At 36.8% G+C, this 21,971-nt stretch overlaps 1 protein-coding gene across 2 annotated transcripts in view; it reads right to left on the minus strand.

Annotated features, from left to right (window-relative positions):
* LOC106870814 (MOB kinase activator 3B) overlaps positions 1-21,971 on the minus strand; it is a 65,733-nt gene that overhangs the window by 27,987 nt on the left and 15,775 nt on the right. The window contains exon 2 of one of the 2 annotated variants that reach the window (XM_014917033.3): positions 9,008-9,046. The exons of the other annotated variant lie outside the window; for it this stretch is intronic. Within the exon in view, the coding sequence (XP_014772519.1) occupies positions 9,008-9,046 (39 nt within the window). The remainder of the gene's footprint in view (positions 1-9,007; positions 9,047-21,971) is intronic. 2 annotated transcript variants of the gene reach the window in all.

Here is a 21,971-nt window from a genome sequence, read left to right on the forward strand (position 1 = left end):
AACACATGAAAATGAGATGACAAATGTACAAATGATTATCTTTATAAACTTCATTAGCTTACAGTTGTTTCTGCTAAAAGATGCCGTGGACTCATAGTAACACCTTATAGCTTCATCAGAGCCTCAAATACGAAGTGCAATTCATTTGGGAAAAGAATTACATTTAATCCTTTATTCCTTTGTCATCTGATTTGTTATTATTACAGCTCTGTATTTGACTAATGCTCTATTCTGAAGCATATGCATATTCAGTTCTTCACCAAGTTATTGGTCCTGTAATGCCAAAGTGGTGTGTGTGCGTGCATATATATATATATATATATATTGTGAAGGTGCATGGCTTAATGGATAAGGTGTTGCACTCACAATTGCGAGATTGTGGGTTCAATTCCCAGACCAGGCATTGCATTGTATTCTTGAGCAAAGCACTTTATTTCACATTTGGAGCTAAAACATCTCTTAAAATCACTGAATGAAAACTGTCACATCAGCTAAAGTATAACTACTACTACTACTACTACTACTACTACTACTACTACTACTACTACTACTACTACTACATAACCACCACCACTGTAAGCACCAAATATGTTTTACACCATCTCCCAACAGGACCCCAAATAAAAATGTGTCATTGCCATCCAGAGAGATTTCATTACACTGACATTAAATTGTAGGAAAACATTTGAGAGTTAGATACACATTATAAGTAAGTAGTAAGACACTTGGAAACATTCCAGAATGTTCTGTAACAGCCTTGTATAATTTCTTAGCAGCTTTCTAAAAAGAAACATCCAGTAGAGAAGCTCTCCAGAGAATACGATTGTATAATTCGAGAAAAGGTTATTCTTGTTTGTTTACAAGTTTGAGAAAATACTTAATGCCTCCAGGCAAAAACACCGAGAATCGAAAACAACAAAAATACATAATTTAAAAAGCAAAAAACACAAATAAACTACTTCACGTTTTAGACTTTTACAACTTGAACAGGGACAAGCCTGTAACCAGAAGCAATTTACACTAAGCAGAAGGGAGGAAGATTACAAACGAAAAAAAAAATTTTTTTTTTTCTTCTCTCAACTGAACAGTAGGTGGAAATGATAAATTTGGCACTGATGCTGTCGAAGAGTTGCATGCAAAATTTACGATGAGATCCCTATGTATGCCAGTGAAATGTCAATCAGTCCGAAAATTATACACACAGAAATCAATACAGCATCCATGAGTCACTAAGTTTTCTTCATTTATCCATCACGATATTAATGAAGTATATTGATTTGTTTTGTTTGCTTGTGTTCCTTCTTTCTTTCTGTCTGTCTGTCTGTCTTTCATCCTATCTAAACAACCAATGAGCAATACCGGAAATAATTAACTATTTTCAGAAATAAGCAATACTGAACTGCAAACAACCCCAATTAACATTATCCAAACCTATTTAACTGACTAATAGATCAACCAATAATAATAATTTCTTTATATTTGCCGAAGGGGCCTTGGATGATTTATGCAGAAATCAAACGGGGGGGTAAATAAAATGGAAAAAAAAAAGTATGCATAGTACAAATGAGTGATGATGCTGGCCTTCTGGCACAGGAAAATCTCGGACAAGAGCCAATGAAGAAACCGCACAAATCTACAGTCACTCTCACTTCCAACTACCAAACTCCAACTTTTATTAACATGACCCTCCTTTTAACAAGTTAACTGGGGGGGGGGGGGGGGGGGAAACATCTACCAGTCCACCATCACATTCTTTTCCAAGTGGGGGGGAAAAAAAAATAATAATAATTGCCATGATGCAGTACCAGGTAGTAGCTTTCATGGTTTCTGATTTTAACTAATTGGAAGTGTTAACATGTATATGTCGTGTCTTGGTGTAAAGTTTTATATTCATGTATTGGATATATAATATAACGAAGCAGGGGGTGGGGGAGAAAGTATATACATGATGCATTACTATTACACAAGACTCAACACTCCATATCACAGTAAACTGCTTCTTTGTTTTATAACAATGAGTCAGTCCACTTTCAGTCACAGGAGGAGGGGTTGGAATCCTTCTACAGCATAAAGGGAGGGACTACAGCAAATATTCTGCTCAATACCAGATTTGCTTTTCAATTGCTTGACCATAACCAGTTGCAGGTTCAATTATGCCCTAGAGAAAGCCATTTCATTTCACATCGTCCCAGTTCACACAACTGAAAATGAGTAACCATCAGCGACTTGGGAGTTAACCCAATATGATGCATTGGGATCTAATTCAGAAGAGAGAGGAGTTTTGTACTCTCAGTTGTTTAAAGAGTACAGAAACCAAGGTAAATTCTGGCCTAATGAGCCCGCAGGCTCAAGATACGCTAAAATTCTAATGCAAAAACTGAAAAAGTTGCTGTAATAAGGGAAATTCCAATGCATGACTATAATCATGGAATGAAGAGACAAATCATTGTCCTGAATGTACACAAGAATACTCTGTGACTGTGACTGTGAGTGTGTGTGTTTAAGTACACATCAGGTTTGTCTTTAGAAGACACAAGCATTTTACAAAAAATTTGTTGATGCCAAGAAATAGCTAAAAAAAAAAAAAAAAAAAAAATGAAATAATTTCCATATAACCTAAATTCAAACAAAAAGCATTCGTTCTCTAAGCAACAAATATTCATAGCATGAGATAGCTTCATGCTTCAGCAATATTAACCTATTAGCATTTAAACCAGCCATATCTGGCCCAAATATTCTACCTGCTTTATGTTGCAATTGGCCAGATCGGGTATCTCATACCTATCCTGCAATGCCATTCTAAAAGAAACGCACAATCACATCATCAAAATCTTGAAGCTATGAGATAAAGCACGATTAATTCAAAGCAATATGAGTAAATAAGCGTTACATTTGAGAGTAATCTGAATGCTAAAGCATTGAATATTCAAATTAAACTAAGTTAGATATTACAGACTGTTGCAGTTAATAGTGTAAACAAGTTAATCAGTTCATGGTTCAGTGGTTTTTAGCTCATTATCCTCAATGTGGTGTGTGTCCTTGACAATGTCAGTGAAATCTCAGTGACTGAATTGTATCTAACGAATTTTGAGGGGAGAAGTGGTAGTGCACTGTTGCTATTTTTAGTTCGAGGTCAATCCTTGATCGTGCAGTCCTATGATCAAAAGCATTCCAGCTGTGACCATCCCAGCAGTATTTGGGATTACAATAGTCAATATGCTCTTTCTTTACATTTTTTTCTTTCATTTTTATTTTTGGATTGTAGGAAATACAGCAGATTCATTTGCTATTTCCAGCAATCTAAACAACCGCATAGAGGCTCAAGATTGGTGGGTGGAGCTACATAATTAGTGACTTGACAGCTTTTAGCGGAGCAAGCATACTCCAGAGAACTGTCCCAGTGAATGACTATGTTAAGTTTGAAACCTTCGGTAGTGTTCCAACACTTCTAATGGATTAAACATGGTATTATCTGCCCAAAAGGGGGGGGGGACCCAAGAAAGATAATATTAAAGACAGAAACAAACACACGTGGGAGAGAGAGATGCGAAGTGAGAGCTGCATTGACAAAATAGAATCAATACAGAGAATGAGAGAGGGGGAGAGAATGAGAGAGGGGGAGAGAATGAGAGAGGGGGAGAGAGATAGTGTGAGGAAAAAATGGACGGATGGAGGGAGGGAGGGAAAGAGAGTTGTACAAGAAAGACAATAAAATCAAAAGGAAAAAAAAAAGAGAGTTGTATTGACAGACAATAATACAATCAAGAGAGAGAGAGAGAGAGAGAAAGAGAGAGTGTGTGTGTTGCATATACAGACACAAAAAGAGAGAGTGTGTGTGTGTGTGTGTGTTGCATATACAGACACAAAAAGAGAGAGCGTGTGTGTGTGTGTGTATGTGTGTGCAAGCGTGTGTGTGTTGCTTATACAAACACAAAAGGAGACAGACAGGCAGTCTGTGTAAGGGAAAGTGTTTGTGAGCATAAAAAGTGCTTTGTGTATAATCAAAAGTAAACAAACAATAAAATTTTTAAAAAACACAACACAAAATAAAACAAGCAAAACAAATATAAACAAAGTGAAAATAACAAAAGAAAACTTAAAAAAAAAAAACATCTGAAACAAAAAACTTTTGCACCTATTTCACATCATCCACACATCTCACTACGATTGCAACAACATTGGTGGTTCACATTTCGCTACCTTGTACTGAGTTAAATCACCTTTACTAGTGGCAAAGTCATTAATCGGATGGAGCAGGAGGTGGGCGGGAGAGGGAGAGAAACATGATAATGTGACCTTAATGGTAGTGAAAGAACAGTCAGATTTAGCAGTGACCTTGTAGGCTTTTCTCTGGTTCATACCAATTACAGCCCAGATTTGAATCGCTAATTAACCCACATCCCGCCAATGTCACCTGCCCTACCTAAGTTATGTTTTGTACAAGTCACAAATAATTGATGAAGGTAAGCTGAAGTTTTAATTATCCAAAAGTGAAAAGATGACATCTAATGAACAAAAATAAGGAATAAAAATTCCATGGACAAAGATTGAGTTTTAGAATTCCAGGTACACAATTTGCAACAAAGAATTCAGAGTTTTCGAACCTCTAAATCATCGTCATCACCACCACCACCACCACCACCACCACCACTAACACCATCATTGTTTTAAGATCTACTTTTCCATGTTTGCACAGGCCAGATCAAATTCAATGAGGCAAGGCAGATGTTCCACAACCAGATGCTCTTCTTGTTGCCAACCTTCACCAGTTTCCTAGCAAGGTCAATATTTTCCCTACTCCTTTGAACATGAAGAGTACAATGGCTGGACATGCATTCACCGAAGACTGCAAATGAACACCATTGCTTGGATGACCATGTCAGTGGTTTGCAGTTAGCACACAATGCCAAGACAAGGAGACAAACACACACACATACAATGAGCTTCTTTCAATTTCTGTCAAGGAAAGAAGAGACAAACACACACGACAGACGTCATTCAGTTTCCATCAATGAAATCCACTCACAAGGATTTCATTGGACCAAGCTATAGTAGAAGACGCTTCCCCCAAGGTGTCACACAGTGGGACTGAACTAAAAACTATGTGGTCAAGAAGCAAACTTCTTACCACACAGCCATGCCTGTACCTATGGATTATAATTAAATAGCAATATGGACAGAGCATTAACCTCTGGATTAAGACACTATAATCAGCAGAGCTTAAGGAGCCTGGTGATGTTCTGCATCAAGAAGAGACAACAGAACAGAAGATAAAATAGAAGCATATTAAGTATCCGTAACAAGAAATATCTTAGCTTGCAGGTACAGTTTTAATTTCATTTCTTTCCGATGAAAGAGTTTTACCTGAAATATTAAGCTACTTTTATCATTTTACAGCAACTTAATACCACATCTTTTTCTAGGATTTTGCATCTATTGTATCAGCTAACTTACACTGCTCTACTTGTAGTGTTCAGTCAAAGTCGGAGAATAACTGTCACATCCATTTCAATTATTACAGGAGAATGAAAATAGAAATCTGCTTCCAAATCTAGTTCAAGTTTCTCAATGTATATATATCCAAAACTGAAAGATCTTTTGAATAAAATTAGCATTGAAAATATCAAAAAAGACATAGAAAAAAAACACAAAGGCACCATAAACAATTCAATGTCTATGCAGACAAACTCACAGAGATCAGCTTGACTCTCTCGGCAGCAATGTTTGCGTCGGTGGTTATTACCTTTTTTTTTTTTTTACCATAGTACTTGTTTCAGTCATTAGACTGCAGCCATGCTGGAGCACCACCTTGAAGAATTTCAGTCGAGTGAATCAACCTCAATACTTTTTTTTCTTTTCCTTTTAAGCCTGGTACATATGCTATCAGTCTCTTTTGCTAAACCACTAAGTTATGGATACATAAACACACCAACATCAGTTGTCAAGCAGTGGTGGTGGTGGGGGAATTTGATTGTGGGTTCGATTCCCAGACCGGGCAGCACATTGTGTTCTTGAGCAAAACACTTCATTTCACTCGGCTGTAAATATGTGACCCTGAGACAGAATAGCCTTCCGATCGGGAGGAATGTTGGCCTGCTCACCCAGCAAGCAGGGTGGCATCATTCAAAAGTTGAAACAATGTAAGGCGCATTGTGATCAGCAATGTATAACATCTGATAGTCTAGTTGAAACTATATGTGTGTGTGTGTGTGTGTGTGTGTATTATATTCAGGGTTACTGCTCTCCTAGATAATTGCTGGAGAGTCTAGTATCCGAGCCAGGTTGCCTTCACTACTGCCATGGGACTACATCCAAAATGCTGCAAAAGGGCACGCACAGATAGTGACTGAAGAGAGGTACTTATAGGTTGAAGAGTTTATTTAGAATGTCTGAATTCTTAGACTGGTTGCACTTCAAGAGACATCTGTGCAGCTCCTAAGGGTGCACACAGCTTGTTAGGGGGGGGGAGGTGGGGGCTTAAAGTAGACTGTGATAAATAAATCCTGTTTATCACACTTGGCTGTCTGCTGGCTGCTCAGCAAACTAGGTATAGACGAATGGCTTGCGAGAAATGCTGTCAGTAAGGTGGAAGTTAGCAATAAGTTCAGCAAGGAATTTAGCATGCAGGTAAGAGTCCATCAAAGCTCAGTTCTCACCCCGCTCCCCTTAAATTATAGTCCCACAAGCCATAACAGTAGAGCTATGGTGGAAACTCCTGTACGCTGATGCCCTAGTTTTCAAAGCTGGATTTGTTGATGAGTTAACAAGAAATTCCAAATGTGGAAGCAAAGCCTATTATCTTAAAGTAAACCTAGCAAAGACAAACATTTTAGTTAGTAAAATGGGAGACGGGTCTCTACTGCTGTACGGGAAATAGCCATGCTTAATGAGCAGAAAATAAATAGGATGGTATTTGATATGGCATACCCAGTTTTAATTAGGGTTGCATTAGAGGTGCATTGAGATCACAGGCAGTTTCATTAAGAATAAGGATTTCATATGCAGCAAATGCACAGGAGTAGTTAGCAGTAAGAGCATTTATAAAATAATCTTTCAAATATTCAAAGGGCTCCCTAGAACAAGGTAATAGTTTTGTTAACTAGGTGACTTAATTTGCAGTGAAGAAGAGTGTTCCAAAAGCAACAGAATTAAAAATGGAGTAGAAAATTTTAGGGTGCTCCTCTACTAGCAGAAAAGATGCTCACTCACTCTCTGAGTGAAGGGCAGATTGTGTGATAGCATGAAGTAGAATGTTGCATGGTAGTGAAACATAGATATAACATGTGGAGGTGAGCAAAGACTGGAAGAAAATGAGGTGAGAAAACTCTGTAGGATGTGTAACATTAATGTCTACGAATGAGCTGAAACCAAAACTGAAAATAAGAGGAATACAGTGTGCAAGACAGGATACTGTACTAATATAGAAATGAGATGCATATAGGGGATGACAGTTGAGTAAATAAGAATCAAACAATCCAAGATGAGTGAACTTTGGAAGAGGAAGACCAAGGGGTGAGGATAGAGGTGATGAAAGCCGGTCTGAGAAGGATGGGCCTTACAAAGGAGATTATAAAGGACACAACAAATGACAAGATGCAGTGCTGGAGAAGACTTGTCCAACCCATACAAGAATAAAGAAAGGGAAGCATGATGATGATGATGATGATGATGCAATTTCCTGATATCAGCCAGAAATGGATATAACTAAAATAAAAAAAAAACTCTACATGCAGTTCTCAGAAAATTTAAAAATAAAATATAACAGAAATAAAACTCCAAAGATAATAGGGCTGCATACTCACAAAGTAAAACATAGTGAGGAAGAGTAACATTCTATTATGTCTTTATTTCTCAAATCTCTCTCTTTCTAAGAAAACATGAAACTCTTGTGGACATTTTAAAATTTGTAAACCTTAAGAGATAGAGGAGTTGAGGACAGTGAAAATACCTTCAACCTCGATACGAACATCCTGAAACTTAATATCGTTTGCCTCCAATTGCAAGGCCTTAATCAAATATGGGTGAGCTGGCATAGAAATAAATTAGACAACTGTTACTCAAGTATGAATAACGATATAGTAAATTAACACCTGTAATACTCAGTCTATACCGGATATCAATACACCATCAAAGAAGTCGATGTTACAGGTAAACAGATCAATGGCTAAAAGATCACTAGATAAAAATGGGACAATTATAGAATTGTTGCTCTTTAGAAAAGGATGTATATCCCAACAGTAGAAAGTATTTGGGAACAAAGATATGGTCTTCAGAAATAGGATTTCATAATCGCTTTTCTATTTGAGGGAGGAAAGAATGAAAATAATGAGGGTTCAGTATGTAGTAAGCCTATCTATCTCTCAAAGTTAGGTTTCAGAATTAAGTAGAAGTCAAGCTGAAAACAGATCAGAAGAAATTCACATCAAAATATCACCAAATGATGAATGATATCTCAGTCGAATCCATGCCTCCCACTTGTTAGACTCAAGAATTCCACATCAATGGTCATTAAAGATGACAACTCACAACCATACTTTCATATGTACACATTCAAGTTGATAATTGGCATTTATTAGGTTTTATTTCATTTTAATTGGGGGAAATATGTTTTAAGAATACAAAACAAACAAACAAACAAAAAAATGAGCAATCAACCAAAATAGTAACTTTTTGAAATATGTGTCACTCTGAGGGAGAAGGGACAACAGTCAGAAATAACATCAAATTCTGCGAATTCTGGGCACATAAACCAACATGCTAGGTTTTCCAAGGACAGAAATTAGCAAACGATGTCAACAATTATTTGGGCCCATAACTATAGTGAACTGGCCCTTTATGGGTTTTATGTAGTTACAGTGGTAGGTACACAAACTAACAGCTTTAACATGATGCATGAGCATGGAAGTCGGTGTGAAACCATACAGAATTCTATTAGTATTTGGTGAGTAGAAATACTGACAGGAAGAAAGAAGGGGCAAAGAAAAAGGAGCAAAATGGCGCAGTCTACCTGGCATTGTGCTGCATATCCCAGCTTAGACCATAAACTCTGAAAGGGAAAATTTAAAATAAAAAATGTGGTGTAATCAAGCTAGAAATAATTTCTTCTAATTGGTCGGGTATACTTGTACTGTATAGGAAAATAATTAGTTAGGAGAGCTGGCATATTTCTGTAATGAAGACAGGTAAAGAAAATATAGTTAATTAGAAAAGAAAAGAAAGACATACATAACAGACAATCAGAGAATTAATTGAAGGCATGAAATGAAACAGAAAGAAAAAGAGGAAGGAAAAAAAAACCCCAAACTACAGGAAATAATTGCTTTTACACAATTTTAAGCGATTACTGACCCTTAACCCAGGAGTTCGAAACTTATTATTGGCAGTGAATGCTGTTCATAATTTCTCCCAGTCTTTTATTTTGAACCCAAAAGTCAATGTTAGAGAGGACCTAATTTACTTATTAGAACTATCTCACCTGTGCTACCAGGAATAAAACTAAGTACTCCCTAATCGAGAGGATTATTAGGACATCATTGGTTGCACTACCAGGGGAACTTCTGTGTGAGTGCATGGCCTATTAAAAATAGCAATCAAATCTCTCTATCTCTCAAATCACACTCTCAGTCTTGGAAAATGTAAAAAAAACATTAGATAATGTTGTCCTACATAACCCGAAGTAAAGAGAAGACCATGGATGAAATACCTTTGATTACATTTCTACTCCATCAGGGTTGACCTCGGATTAAACAGCAACTGTCAAGGAGTGAAGTCTTAGTGCTTCCTCCAGTGCCTCAATGTTTACTACAGCTAAATAAAAGCGGAGTACTGTTGCCAGAGACTGCAATGTGCAGGCAATAGGATAGGAACCAGTGATGCTCCAGCTGGCACAATAATGCCATATCCACTAAAACTGCTGTGACTCTATACACTTAACTTGCTGTGACCCTCATAAGAGAGAGAGAGAGAAAAGTTTAACTAAGAGATTACACAACTTTAAAAATATATAAAACAGCTATGCTAATTATATATCACACCTCACAGCATCTGATATGTGTTTGCAAACATACTTAAACCTGCTGTGAAACTTGTTTTAGGTGAATGACAACCACTGGTGTAACTTTTAGTGTTGATATAATCATTCCTTGGGGCATTCACAAAAGGGAATTTTAATTTAAGAGTGCAAAACTACTAATACCAAATGTTTACCTTTAGTTAAAGGGGTTACTGTTATTTGAAGGGGTTAACCAAAAAAGATGTAATCACCACCCTCACCTGTCACAAACAAATCACATGACTGATAAAAACTAAAAGCATAATGACAAAAAAACAGATGAAGAAGAAAATTAAAAAAAGCAATGTAAATTAAAATGAAGATGTTGCATGCAACAGAGAACATAAATGATTACAGAATTACAACATTTATACATGTTAATATGGGTTAAACAAATAAGGGGAGCTATAATTAAGCTGTTAAATTAGCAATGTATTAATTAGTGAAGTAGGACAGTATTTTGGGGGAATAGGGTACCAGATAGAACTGGATTATTAATCCCAAGTATTAAACTTACATGGTTAGTCCGCATGACTCCATAAGAAGCATAGAGCTGGTTTCCTGGTTTCTCTGGCATAAAAATATTCCTCCCTGGATGGGATGCCAGTCCTTCACAGGATTACTCATTTTTGCCAGCTGAGTGGACTGGAGCAATGTGAAATGAAGTGCTTTGCTCAAGAACACAACGCATTGCCTGGGCCAGGTATCGAAACCACAATCCTACAATCTTGAGTCCAACACTCTAACCACTAAGTCATGTGTTTCTATTAAATGACTTATGTGCTGATCCTTAATTGCTGTTTGAGTTTCAAGTTAACTCTTATCAAATGCACTACAACCATGAACATCCTTTCATTTTTTACCTCCTGGAATTGGGTTTCTCTATTATCTGGAGTAGTATTAGATGACATCCTTCATCTTTCTTTTTTTTTTCTTAAGATGGTGCAGTGTGAATTAAGGAATGTTTGGCTGCTATTCATGGTCAACATGACAGCTGACCGTGAAGAGGCTCCTTTACCATTGGTCACTTCTGTGCAGTGTGTCAGGTAAATTATAGAGATGATCAGAAACGAGATTTAAAGAAAAGTTTGTAGGGATTTACAGAGGTTGAAATCAGCCCTAAAGGAATTAATAAACATATAAAAAAAAAAAAAACAATAAACTGACAACTGAAACATGTTTTGTTTACTTAAATATGATTGCATGGTTGGAATTGGAAAGGTTTGCTTCATGATTATGTGGTTTTGAGTTTATTCCCACTGAATGGCATTGAAGCCATTGTACCTTCTACAATAATCTTGGATTGATCAATGGCTTGTGAGTGGAATTTGGTAGACTGAAACTATGAGGGAACTTGCATAACATACATACATACATACGTGTGTGTGTGTGTGTGTGTGTGTGTGTGTGTGTGTGTGTGTGTATGAAATTCTTTTTTGGGAACAATGGATCTCAAACCACATAAAGCTATGAATAATATTTATAGCTCTGTGTGCTTTTGAGATCCACTGTTTCAAAAAGAATTATTTTACATTCTCTCAAAAGTTTATAAAATTCTTATGTCAACAATACACACACAAACACACACAATCATTTTAATGTCCATTTTTCTATGCTTGCATGAGTCAGACAGAAGTCATTGAGGCAGGTTTTCTAAGGCTGGATGCCCTTCCTGTTGTCAAGGAAGGTAATAAATAGTTCACTAAGGCCAGACGGAAACTGAAGAGAAGCCCGTCGTACATATGTATGTGTGTGTGTGTGTGTGTGTGTGTGTGTGTGTGTGTGTGTGTGTGTGTGTGTGTATGCATTTGTGTGTCTGTGTTTGTCCCCCCAACATCACTTGACAACCGATGCTGGTGTGTTTACGTCCCCGTAACTTAGCGGTTCGGCAAAAGAGACCGATAGAATAAGTACTAGGCTTACAAAGAATAAGTCTTGGGGTCGATTTGTTCGACTAAAGGTGGTGCTCCAGCATGGCTGCAGTCAAACGACTGAAACAAGTAAAAGAGTATATACAACTTATTACTGCACCATAGTGACCACCACAATTTATAAAATAACTTTCTGTTTTAGTGTGAAAAGAATCTATTTTGTAAGCAAGTCAATTGTTCAAATCTCAAGATTTTTATTTTGTATTTATTGTATTGATTCCACAAGACTAATTTGGTCTTGATTAAAAAGCTTGGAATCATGAAATGCTAAACTTGTCACTCTTAACATCTATATAGCCTGGGTTTTTTGGTTTGTTTTTACACCGTTGTCACATCCACTTGCCAACAACCTGTCAAAACACAGCTCGTTAGTTAAGACTTAATGACAACTTGATGAACTGTCTAGCGGGATTAGCAGTTCTGAATGAACAAAACTATGAAGGTCAGCTTAATGCTCATCATTCAAGAATCAATAAGGATAAATTAAAAATAACATGTTTGACATCCATTTGATTGATAAACCCTAACAAAAACTGTTCAGATTAGTCATTTAGCACGCTGTGTCCTCTCACTGTCTTTTCTACTCCTACTATAATAAACAGTAATTATCTTCAAAAAATTCAAGCAAGACGTGATTCTGATTACACAATAGTGATGATGATGATGATGATAATTATAAAAGTTGTTGAACAACCAAAGAAACCTGCAATATGCCAAGTATTACAGGCTAGATATGTGAAAAGCTTGCAGTAGTTTTTATCAACTTAATTTTCTTGCCAATTTCACTTCACCCCACATCACCTCTCCTATAAATCCAAGAAACTGTGCTTCCATAGGAAATCCTTATTGTATCCGTTCTACAATGTTAAAGAATGATTTTGGCAAGGAATTATCTGTAAGATGGAAGACATATTTTTATCTCATCTGTTAAACAGATATTCTATGAGCTGAGTATTAAACAGTTCACCCAACCGAGATGTCTGCTCTTGCATAGGTATATAATATTGGATAATATATCTAAGACTCCAGCAGCCACTCACCTTTCCAACATCTGCACTGTATTCTATACAAGAACTCTGTTTACACCAAACATTATATGCTGTCCTTCATTACGAGAAGTGTTGCCATAAGTGGCCTCTTAATCCTCTATGAGGTCACATTCCCCAATATACTTACTACGGTGGTTGCTGTGGCATGGCCCTGTCATTCAGATGCTTGGAGGTTTAATCGGGTCACCAGCTTCAGAGTAAAACTTCTGAGAGTGGGATCTTGTATGGAAGCCCAGCATCTGCACTAAGCTTTAATTTAACCCTTTAGCATTCAGATTACTCCTTCAAATATATCTATTTGTTCACTTTGAATTAAATATGTATCATCTTGTAGCTTCAAGATTTTGATGACGTGATTATTTTTAGAATGCCATTGCAGGGTAAGTGTGAGAGACTAGATCTGGCTGGTTTGAGCATAAAACAAATAGAATATTTGGGCCAGATATTGCAAGTTTAAATCCTAAAGGATCGATCTGGTGCTAGTGAGAGAAATTAAAAGGGGCAAGTTGGTTAAGAAGAGATATTTGTATCAGGCTGAAAATGAAGCAGGAAAAAGACCCAGTTTCACCAAGAAGTAACGTAATACAAAAGAACACATGTTTTGCCAAGACAGCAATGCCTCGTTCTCAACATGGTTAAAGCTCAGCAGTTGAAAGCTTTGAAAGAGTATTAGTAGTTTTAATCCTTTAGCATTTAAACCAGCCATATCAGACCCAAATATTTTATTGGTTTTATGTTCTAAGTGACCAGATCCAGCCTTTCACACCTACCCTAAAGAGGAGGTAATGATTTGCAACAAGCATAACGCTGCACATTTTCCTTTATTGATCAATTCTGCTACCCACAGTCAAATAATTTTCCATCTCTTAATACAAGGCTAAAAATATTTATGGGAGGATGTAGTCACTTTAATCAACATCAACATGTTACGGCTGCTTATTTTATTAACCCAGAAGGGTGAAAGGTAATGTCAGGCCACAGAAAAATTGCAATTCAGAATGTAAACATGCATAATTAAATGCCATACAGAACTTTATCCCCTCCTCTGCCACTGCCCAACCTTAAGGAAACATGACTTTTTTTTTTAATCTTAATATTCATTTTATTAACTTGGGATTTAAACTCATAACTGCGAAGTACCATACTAATTAGCATTAAGTTCTGTTGCACTAACATAATTGCTTTTCTATCAGAATAATTGGCATTAATTTATGATAGTGGTATTGAATGCTGGATATGTCTAAGATTAGCATTGACCTTACACACACACATTAGCATATATATATATATATATATATATATATATATATTAATGTGTGTGTGAGGTCCTGAGGGGGCAAAAAGGGTAGGGTTGAAAGCAGAGTTGGTACAGAAACAATTGTAACTAGTCATTAAAGATGTGTTTAAGTCTTTCTTTGTCTTCTTACTTGGATCTTATATATACTCTCTGAGTGGTTGGCGTAAGGAAGGGCATCCAGCTGTAGAAACTCTGCCAAATTTAGATTGGAGTCTGGTGTTGCCATCCGGTTTGACCAGTCCTCAGTCAAGTCGTCCAACCCATGCTAGCATGGAAAGCGGACGTTAAACGATGATGATGATGATGATGATGATATATGTATGTATATATATATATATATATATATATATATATATATATATATATACACACACACACTCATATTTTGAGTTCTATTTTGTTTCTGTTTGTATCAACATACCTGTATGTATATGTTTATGTGTGTGTGTGTGTGTGTGTGTGTGTGTATACATATATATTTGAAAGAATGAGTAGAGATGGCTTTTTTGAAGGGACAATTTTTATTTTAATCTTAATAATAATGTTTACAGTGAGTTACTCACTGTAAACATTATTATTAAAATCAAAATTATCCCTTTATATATTCTTTCAAATACAAATATATATAATACTGAACCAAGAACTTATTATTCTACTATATATATATATATATATATATATAGTGTATGTATATCAATTCTGTGTTGTTTGGTGCGAGGTCAAACCAACCAGACTTATGATCACAATGTTTCCAACCATGATCCTCCCTCCTTTCTTTCAACTAATGTATCTAAGGACAAAGCATTTATTCAAGGTTCCCTACATTTTCTTTCAAAAACGACACAAAGCGATTTGGGAGAAATCTGGCAGCTGCCTCTCGCAGAGTGAGCAATTACACAGAACTACCTTGCTGACTCATGTGAGAGGTATAACCTGCTACGGTCTTCTGTTCTGTTTAATGTTTCCCATAGCTCTCCTATGCATCATAATCATCTGTCACCATCCAGTCCCACCCCCATAAACATTACTTACATTCAAGAGTAGACATCATATCTTGGTATTCTGAGCAATGCTCAGCTTACAAAATAATTATTCAACACATATATCATATTGCAAATCATATTTTCATCTTTTACATGCTTCAGTCACTGGACTGCAGCCACGGTAAGGTATTGTCTTAAAGTGTTTAGTGAAACAAACTGACCCCAATATTTTTTTCTTTAAACTATGGTACTTAGTCTATCGAGCCCTCTCACTGAACTGTTATGTTATGGCAGTGAGAGGACTAAATAAACCAACACCAGCAGTCAGGTGGTGAAACAAATACAAACACACACACACACACACGAGATTCCACACAGTTTCCATCTACCAGATTCACTCACAAGGCATTGGTCAGCCCAGGGTTACAGCAGAAGACACTTGCCCAAGGTGCTGTGCACTGAAAATGAACCCAAAACCATGTGGTTGTTTAAGCAAGCTTACATTTGAGAAAATTCTTCACTGAAACCATTCTAAAACAAAACAGACAGAAACAAACTACTCGGCTGGCACGCTGGAAGGCTGCACCAGGCTGATTTGGCATGCTTTTCTATGGTTGGATGCCTTTCCTAACGCCAACCACTTTGAGTGTGTAATGGATTCTTTTATGTGCCACCAGCATGGGTACCATTTGCGTGACACCAGTATCTGCCATGATTGCGATTTTGCTCGGCTTGATGGGTCCTTCTTCAAGCACAACATAATGCCAAAAGTCTAGATCATTGCCTCTGTGAGGCCCAATGCACACACACACACACATATGATGGGCTTCTTTTAGTTCCTGTCTGCTAAATCCACTTAAAAGGCTTTGGTCAGTCTGGGGCTATAGTAGACGTTTGCCCAAGGTGGCATACAGTGGGACTAAACCTGAGACCGCATAGTTGGGAAACAAACTCCTTAACAACCATGCTTGCATATAAACAGATTCTTCTTCAATTTGTTTCAACTATGTCTTCTTTGGTGTGCTGCACTGGATTCTCCAGTGTGTGGGTCACTGTCGCCGCAGAAGTTGGTGTGGTAGTCTTTCGGTGCTCATCCTTGCAGATGTGACCAAACCACTGTAGCCGGCACCGTCAGGCTTGGTTTTCAATGGTCAGCTGCTGCTGCTGCTGGCATTGTTCTCGGATGAAAGAGAAAGTCAATCTCAGTCGGATTTGAACCCAGAACATAAAGCCAAAGAGATGCTGCTAACCATTCTATCCAGCTTGCCACCTAATAATAATAATTAGATTTCCTTTTTTAACCATTCCCAGGGTAATATTTGATATTGCAACTCCACTAAAAGAAACAACATGGCGAGTAGTTAGTGATTCAAGAGCTGGCATGTGTCTTTTGACTAATCAAATCTGAACAGGGAAGGTTTTATATAAAAAAAAAAAAAAAGCTAAGAACAGAGTAGGTATAACTTAATTTTTCATTTTTATAATGGTTTCTACATCTGACTCCAAATAAAGAATTTTAATTAGGTGATTATATATTTTCCTAATTACTCATCAAAAATGTTCAAGGGTTCTTTAATAAGAGAACAGCAAACTTACAATGAAAATATTAACTCTCGACACCAAAGATAAGTAAATCTTAATGCCACAAATTTTTAAGTAGATTAATATTGCCATAAAAATCATGCGTATGTGAGCTATGCAGATGGTGTGCTCCCTAAGAAACAGAGTTGGGGGGGGGGGGGTCTTTATTAATTTTACTTAGCCCTTATTTCATTTCATTATTCTTTCCATTTCTTTTTCTTTTTGTCCCTTTCCTTGAAAAACAAACTATCCCCGAGCTCAATTTCTTTCTTAACAAAATTTGCATTCTTTGTGCAAAGAGAAAGACTGAAGTGTGTGTATGTAAGAAGCATGAGTGCGTACATGTGTGTGTGTGTGTGTGTGTTTATGCGCGCTGGCTTACTTCATCCCATTGCTATTGCCACCCCAGACGCCCTAGTAGTCTTGCTTTGTCATCACAGCGAGTCGTTTGTACATTAAGAACACGCATCACAGATCCTATTAGCTGATACCAGAGTTAAAGAAAGAGATATCCTTTCGCAGAGAAGTGAGGTGGGAAAGGAAGGAGCAGACGGTAGAGATGGCAGTAGTTGGGACATGGTGGTGGTGGCGGCGGCAGTGGTAATCGAGACAGCTCACTGATGGTCATGTTTCCTTTGGCTTAGAATATCCCCAGAGTTACTACAGTAACAGAATCAAAAGTTTCGGACTCAGGATATTTGCTGTGTGCGTGCATGCGTAAGTGCATGCATACATGTGTGTGTGTGTGTGTGTGTGTGTTCATGTTTGTGTATTACTGTATACATGTGCTTCTGTGTGTCTGTGTGTGTGTGTGTGTGTGTGTGTGTGTGAGTGTTCGTGAACATGTATCGTTTAACCTCGTTTATAGTAAATCTCTCATTACCATAATTAATCACCCACAATTTTGACATCCACCATCAGCAATAACATCATCATCATCACTACCACAATAAATTTATGAAGAAAAGCAAAAGTAAAAAAAAAAAAGGCACACAAAGAGGAAGAGGAGGAGAAAGAATACAAAGAAAGGAGCAGAGAATTGGATCACAACCTTGAAACTTAAATCTATGTATCAATAATACCTACCAGGTACTCCACCCAACACCCCTACACACCAACCGACCATCACAACCACTGCTGATACCACCACTGTCATCGTCATCCTTTTAGAAACAAGCTTTTCTTCCTCTGCATATAACAATGACGAAATTCTCCCATTCCATCTGGCAGGTCGTAAATTGTGTGCACGCACACACATGTATGTGTGTGTATATGTGTGTGTGTGTATGTGTGTGTGCATGCATATGTGCTGGGAATACTGTTTCTACTCGGAGTTTCAGAGAGTGACATCTTTTTATGTAATTGATTTTTGATAAGAGAATAACATGAGTCAGTCACCAAGAAAAGAAAGTTTATAAAGAAAAATAACACACACACACATATATATATATATAAAATGTATAAGGCAAAATGTGTATATATATATTTATACACACACACATATATGCATATATATATATTACATACACACACATGGGCACACTTGTACTTCCCACCACAAAAATTTAACATTTACTTTTTTGTTAACTTAAGATGTAACCCCTACTTCCTGACAATTTTTTCAGTAGACTATTGACCCCAAAAGTATGAAAGGTGAAGTTGGCCTCGACAGGTTTTGAACTCAAGACTACAGAGAGCCAGTACAAGTATCTGTGAAATGCTCAGCCACTTTGCACTCAGGTTGGATGCAAAGGGTTTGCAGGCCATCAGATTAGCTGTGGAGGCAGCCGAGGTCACCTTAAAGTGCCTGTGAATCAGTATGCATTCATCTCATCAAACGCTTTACAACAGTTCTTCTCAAACTATCTGATGTGGCGTACCAGCAGTTTTTTTTTTTTCCAAAGTGCCAGAGACCAGTAATATTTCTTAGTAATATTAATTTATACCAGAAATAATATATATATAATGAATATAATAAAAGTTGACTATTTTATTTTTTATCTTATATTTATTTTGTAAACAAATAACACAATATTACATAAGCGTTTTATAATGTTTCTTTCTTTTCTGGAAACTCACCGTGTACCGGCACCAGTCCACGGACCACCACTTTGAGTAGCACTGCTTTACAGCACTTAGCCAGTATGTTCTACTCTTCACTATCATTATTGAATGCTTTCAGCCCAAAGTAATTTCATTTTCTTTACAAAACACTTGATAATTTCATTTTCTATTTAAACACTTTCGAGGAAAAAGAAAACACTTTCACCTTCGCTTCTGGACAAGGCAAACACTTTTCCTTTCGAGGAGCGGCAGATAATAACCCAGCAAAGAAAGTATTCCAGTTTCTAATTCTTTACACAACTGGGAACTATTTTGCACTGCAAATTTTATTCTCGCTTTACAGTCAGAATATCCTACCATGCTAAAAAGTGTTTTACTTAAGCAAAGATTAACAAAGAAAAAAAGAAAAGAAAAGCAAAAGCATTTTCCGAGATGAAAAGAGAAAGAATAATTTTTTTGGTATAGTTGGTAAATGAACCTAATAACTATCATTTTTTTTTTCTTTTTTGCAATCTACAATCAGGAAAGGCAAACTTTTTTGCACCACATGGTAATGACCCACGCACGCCACCACAATGTGTGAAAAACAAAATAGGAATTTTGAAGGTAGTTTCTATAAAACTAGTTTTTAAACATCGAATGGTTATTCGGGTCCACTAGAATAAAAAAAGTAACCGAAGAGGTCCATAGATAAAAAAAAAAAATGATTGAGAACCCCTGAACCAAACATTTCAAGGCAGCGCTCCCAGCATGTCCACAGTCCAAGAATTAACACAAGTGAAAGATAAAAGATATGATATTGAAATAGTGTTATGAAGATGTATAAGTCTATTGCATAGAATCAAGAGAAAAGAATACTTAAAACACGTAATTTCCGCAAGTCTCAGTAGTATATGATAAATGTCTAAAGTTATACAGCTCTCATAAATACGTCATGCAGCATATCTAGTTTGGAGGAAAAACTGATGATATTAAAATGATGTTGCTGCCAACAATGATGTAAAATACTGTATTATGTTGGAAAGGTTTCGGAATACAGAAAGAAGAAACGAACTACAAAGGCTGCTATTGTGGCTGTTGTTCATCTGGTGTGTGTGTGGTGTGGTGGTGATGATGAGGAAGCCTGATTGGAAAAGGAAGGCTGACTACATTTAGATAGGTCAACCTGACAATGTTTAAAGTACTAGCCAATTTTGACAGCATCCAGTATCTTTCAGAGAGATGAAGCAATAAACAAGAGAAAGAAATATATACATATATAGATATATACACGCACATACATACATATCATACATCCATACATATATATCATTTATATATATATATATATATATATATATATATATATATATATATATATACATACTTTTATTTGTTTCAGTCATTTGACTGCAGCCATGCTGGGGCACCGCTTTTAATCAAGCAAATCGACCCCAGGACTTATTCTTTGTCAGCCTAATACTTATTCTATTGATATATATACTTTTATTAAAAGGGCAAAATTATCAGAAAACTGTTAGTTTCACATTCTCATTCGTGAGAGAGTTTTGTATTATGTTTTTCCCACTTAGTTTTGCAATTATGTGCTTACTTGTGTGTGTGTGGGGGGGGGGGGGGGGGTAGATATGCATGCATACATACATATAGTATTATACTTTGCTGTAAGCATTATTATGCAATTGCTTGCTGCAGGTGTAGTTACTGTTTTGCCATTGAGTCTAAGGTCAAACCTGTAGACCTATAGTTGAAAATGTTCCAGTTATGACCATCTAGTCTTTTTATTTTTTCAGACACCTTGGGCAAGTAGCTTCTATAGCCTCAGGCCTACAACTAAAGCCTTGTGAGTGGATGTGGTAGATGGAAACTGAAACCAACCATATGTAAATATATGTGCGTATGAGTGTGTGCATCTTTTCGTTTTGGCATTGTGTGGCAGTTGTAAGTGATCGTCACAGTCAAAGGAGTGGTGCCATCTGTTTCCAGTCTTCCACGAAAAACATGTTCAGTAAAGGGGAAAACACTACCTTATTTGGGAAAGGGTTAGGATTGGTGACAGGAAGAGTATCTGGTCATAGAAAATTTGCCTCAATGAATCCTGTGACCTGCAAAACTTCCTGAATGTTACGCCTAATATAAAATTACCTAGAATTTTCCTAGTAGTATGGTCCACCTGATGATGAGTCATTTGGCCCACTTCTCAGAAAAGGTCACCCATCCCTGATCTAGAACTATATATTAGCAACTTTCTTGCAAGTAACGCTGTTATTGCTGGTGTCAAGTCAACCATGAAAAAAAAAAAAACTGATCAAAAAGCATTCCATTCATGAACATCCCATCTTTTGTTTTCCTCTTCCTAATATTTTCAGCTACATTGCATGTTACATCTCAAACTACATTATCCAATGCATCTGATTTTTATATGTTGATGGATGTAATTTGAGGAGTGATTTGACTGTTATTTCTAGTATGTCATGTGACCATGTAGAAGCTGTCTCTAGGTATAGGACTGGAAGGTTAAGTGCGGTTACATATGGAATGGAAGAACAACTGTCGGAAACAGACACTGGCCAAATGGATAGGGTACTAGCCTGGCAAAACATGGGTTGTGAATTCATAACTGTTGAAGACATTCTTACAGGTATGCTGGACCAGAATTTTTAATGCATCAGTGCAGTCGACTATTACTCTACGTGAAAAATCCTTGTGTCATCCAAGTTTAACATAGCTTCTACTGGCAAAGGTACATGAAAGATGTGGTGAGATTTCTGGCAGACTTACAAAGAACCATATCTGTAGATTTACCAAATGCTAAGGAGTTATATAGGAAAGTTAAAGTGACTCACTTTGAGTTGTACAGTTGTACAAATATGTTATGCTAATTGAAATAATTAATGCTGGAAATGGGCAGCTAGAGGAAGTGTAGCTGATTGGATCAATATGGGCTGGAAGAAGAAGAAGAAGCTGTTACCTCTGCTGTTAACAATTAAAGATTTCAATCTTTAGATGAAGAAAAAC

The sequence above is a fragment of the Octopus bimaculoides genome, chromosome 15, assembly GCF_046866305.1.
Source record: "Octopus bimaculoides isolate indiv1 chromosome 15, ASM4686630v1, whole genome shotgun sequence".
In the NCBI taxonomy this organism is placed as follows: domain Eukaryota; kingdom Metazoa; phylum Mollusca; class Cephalopoda; order Octopoda; family Octopodidae; genus Octopus; species Octopus bimaculoides.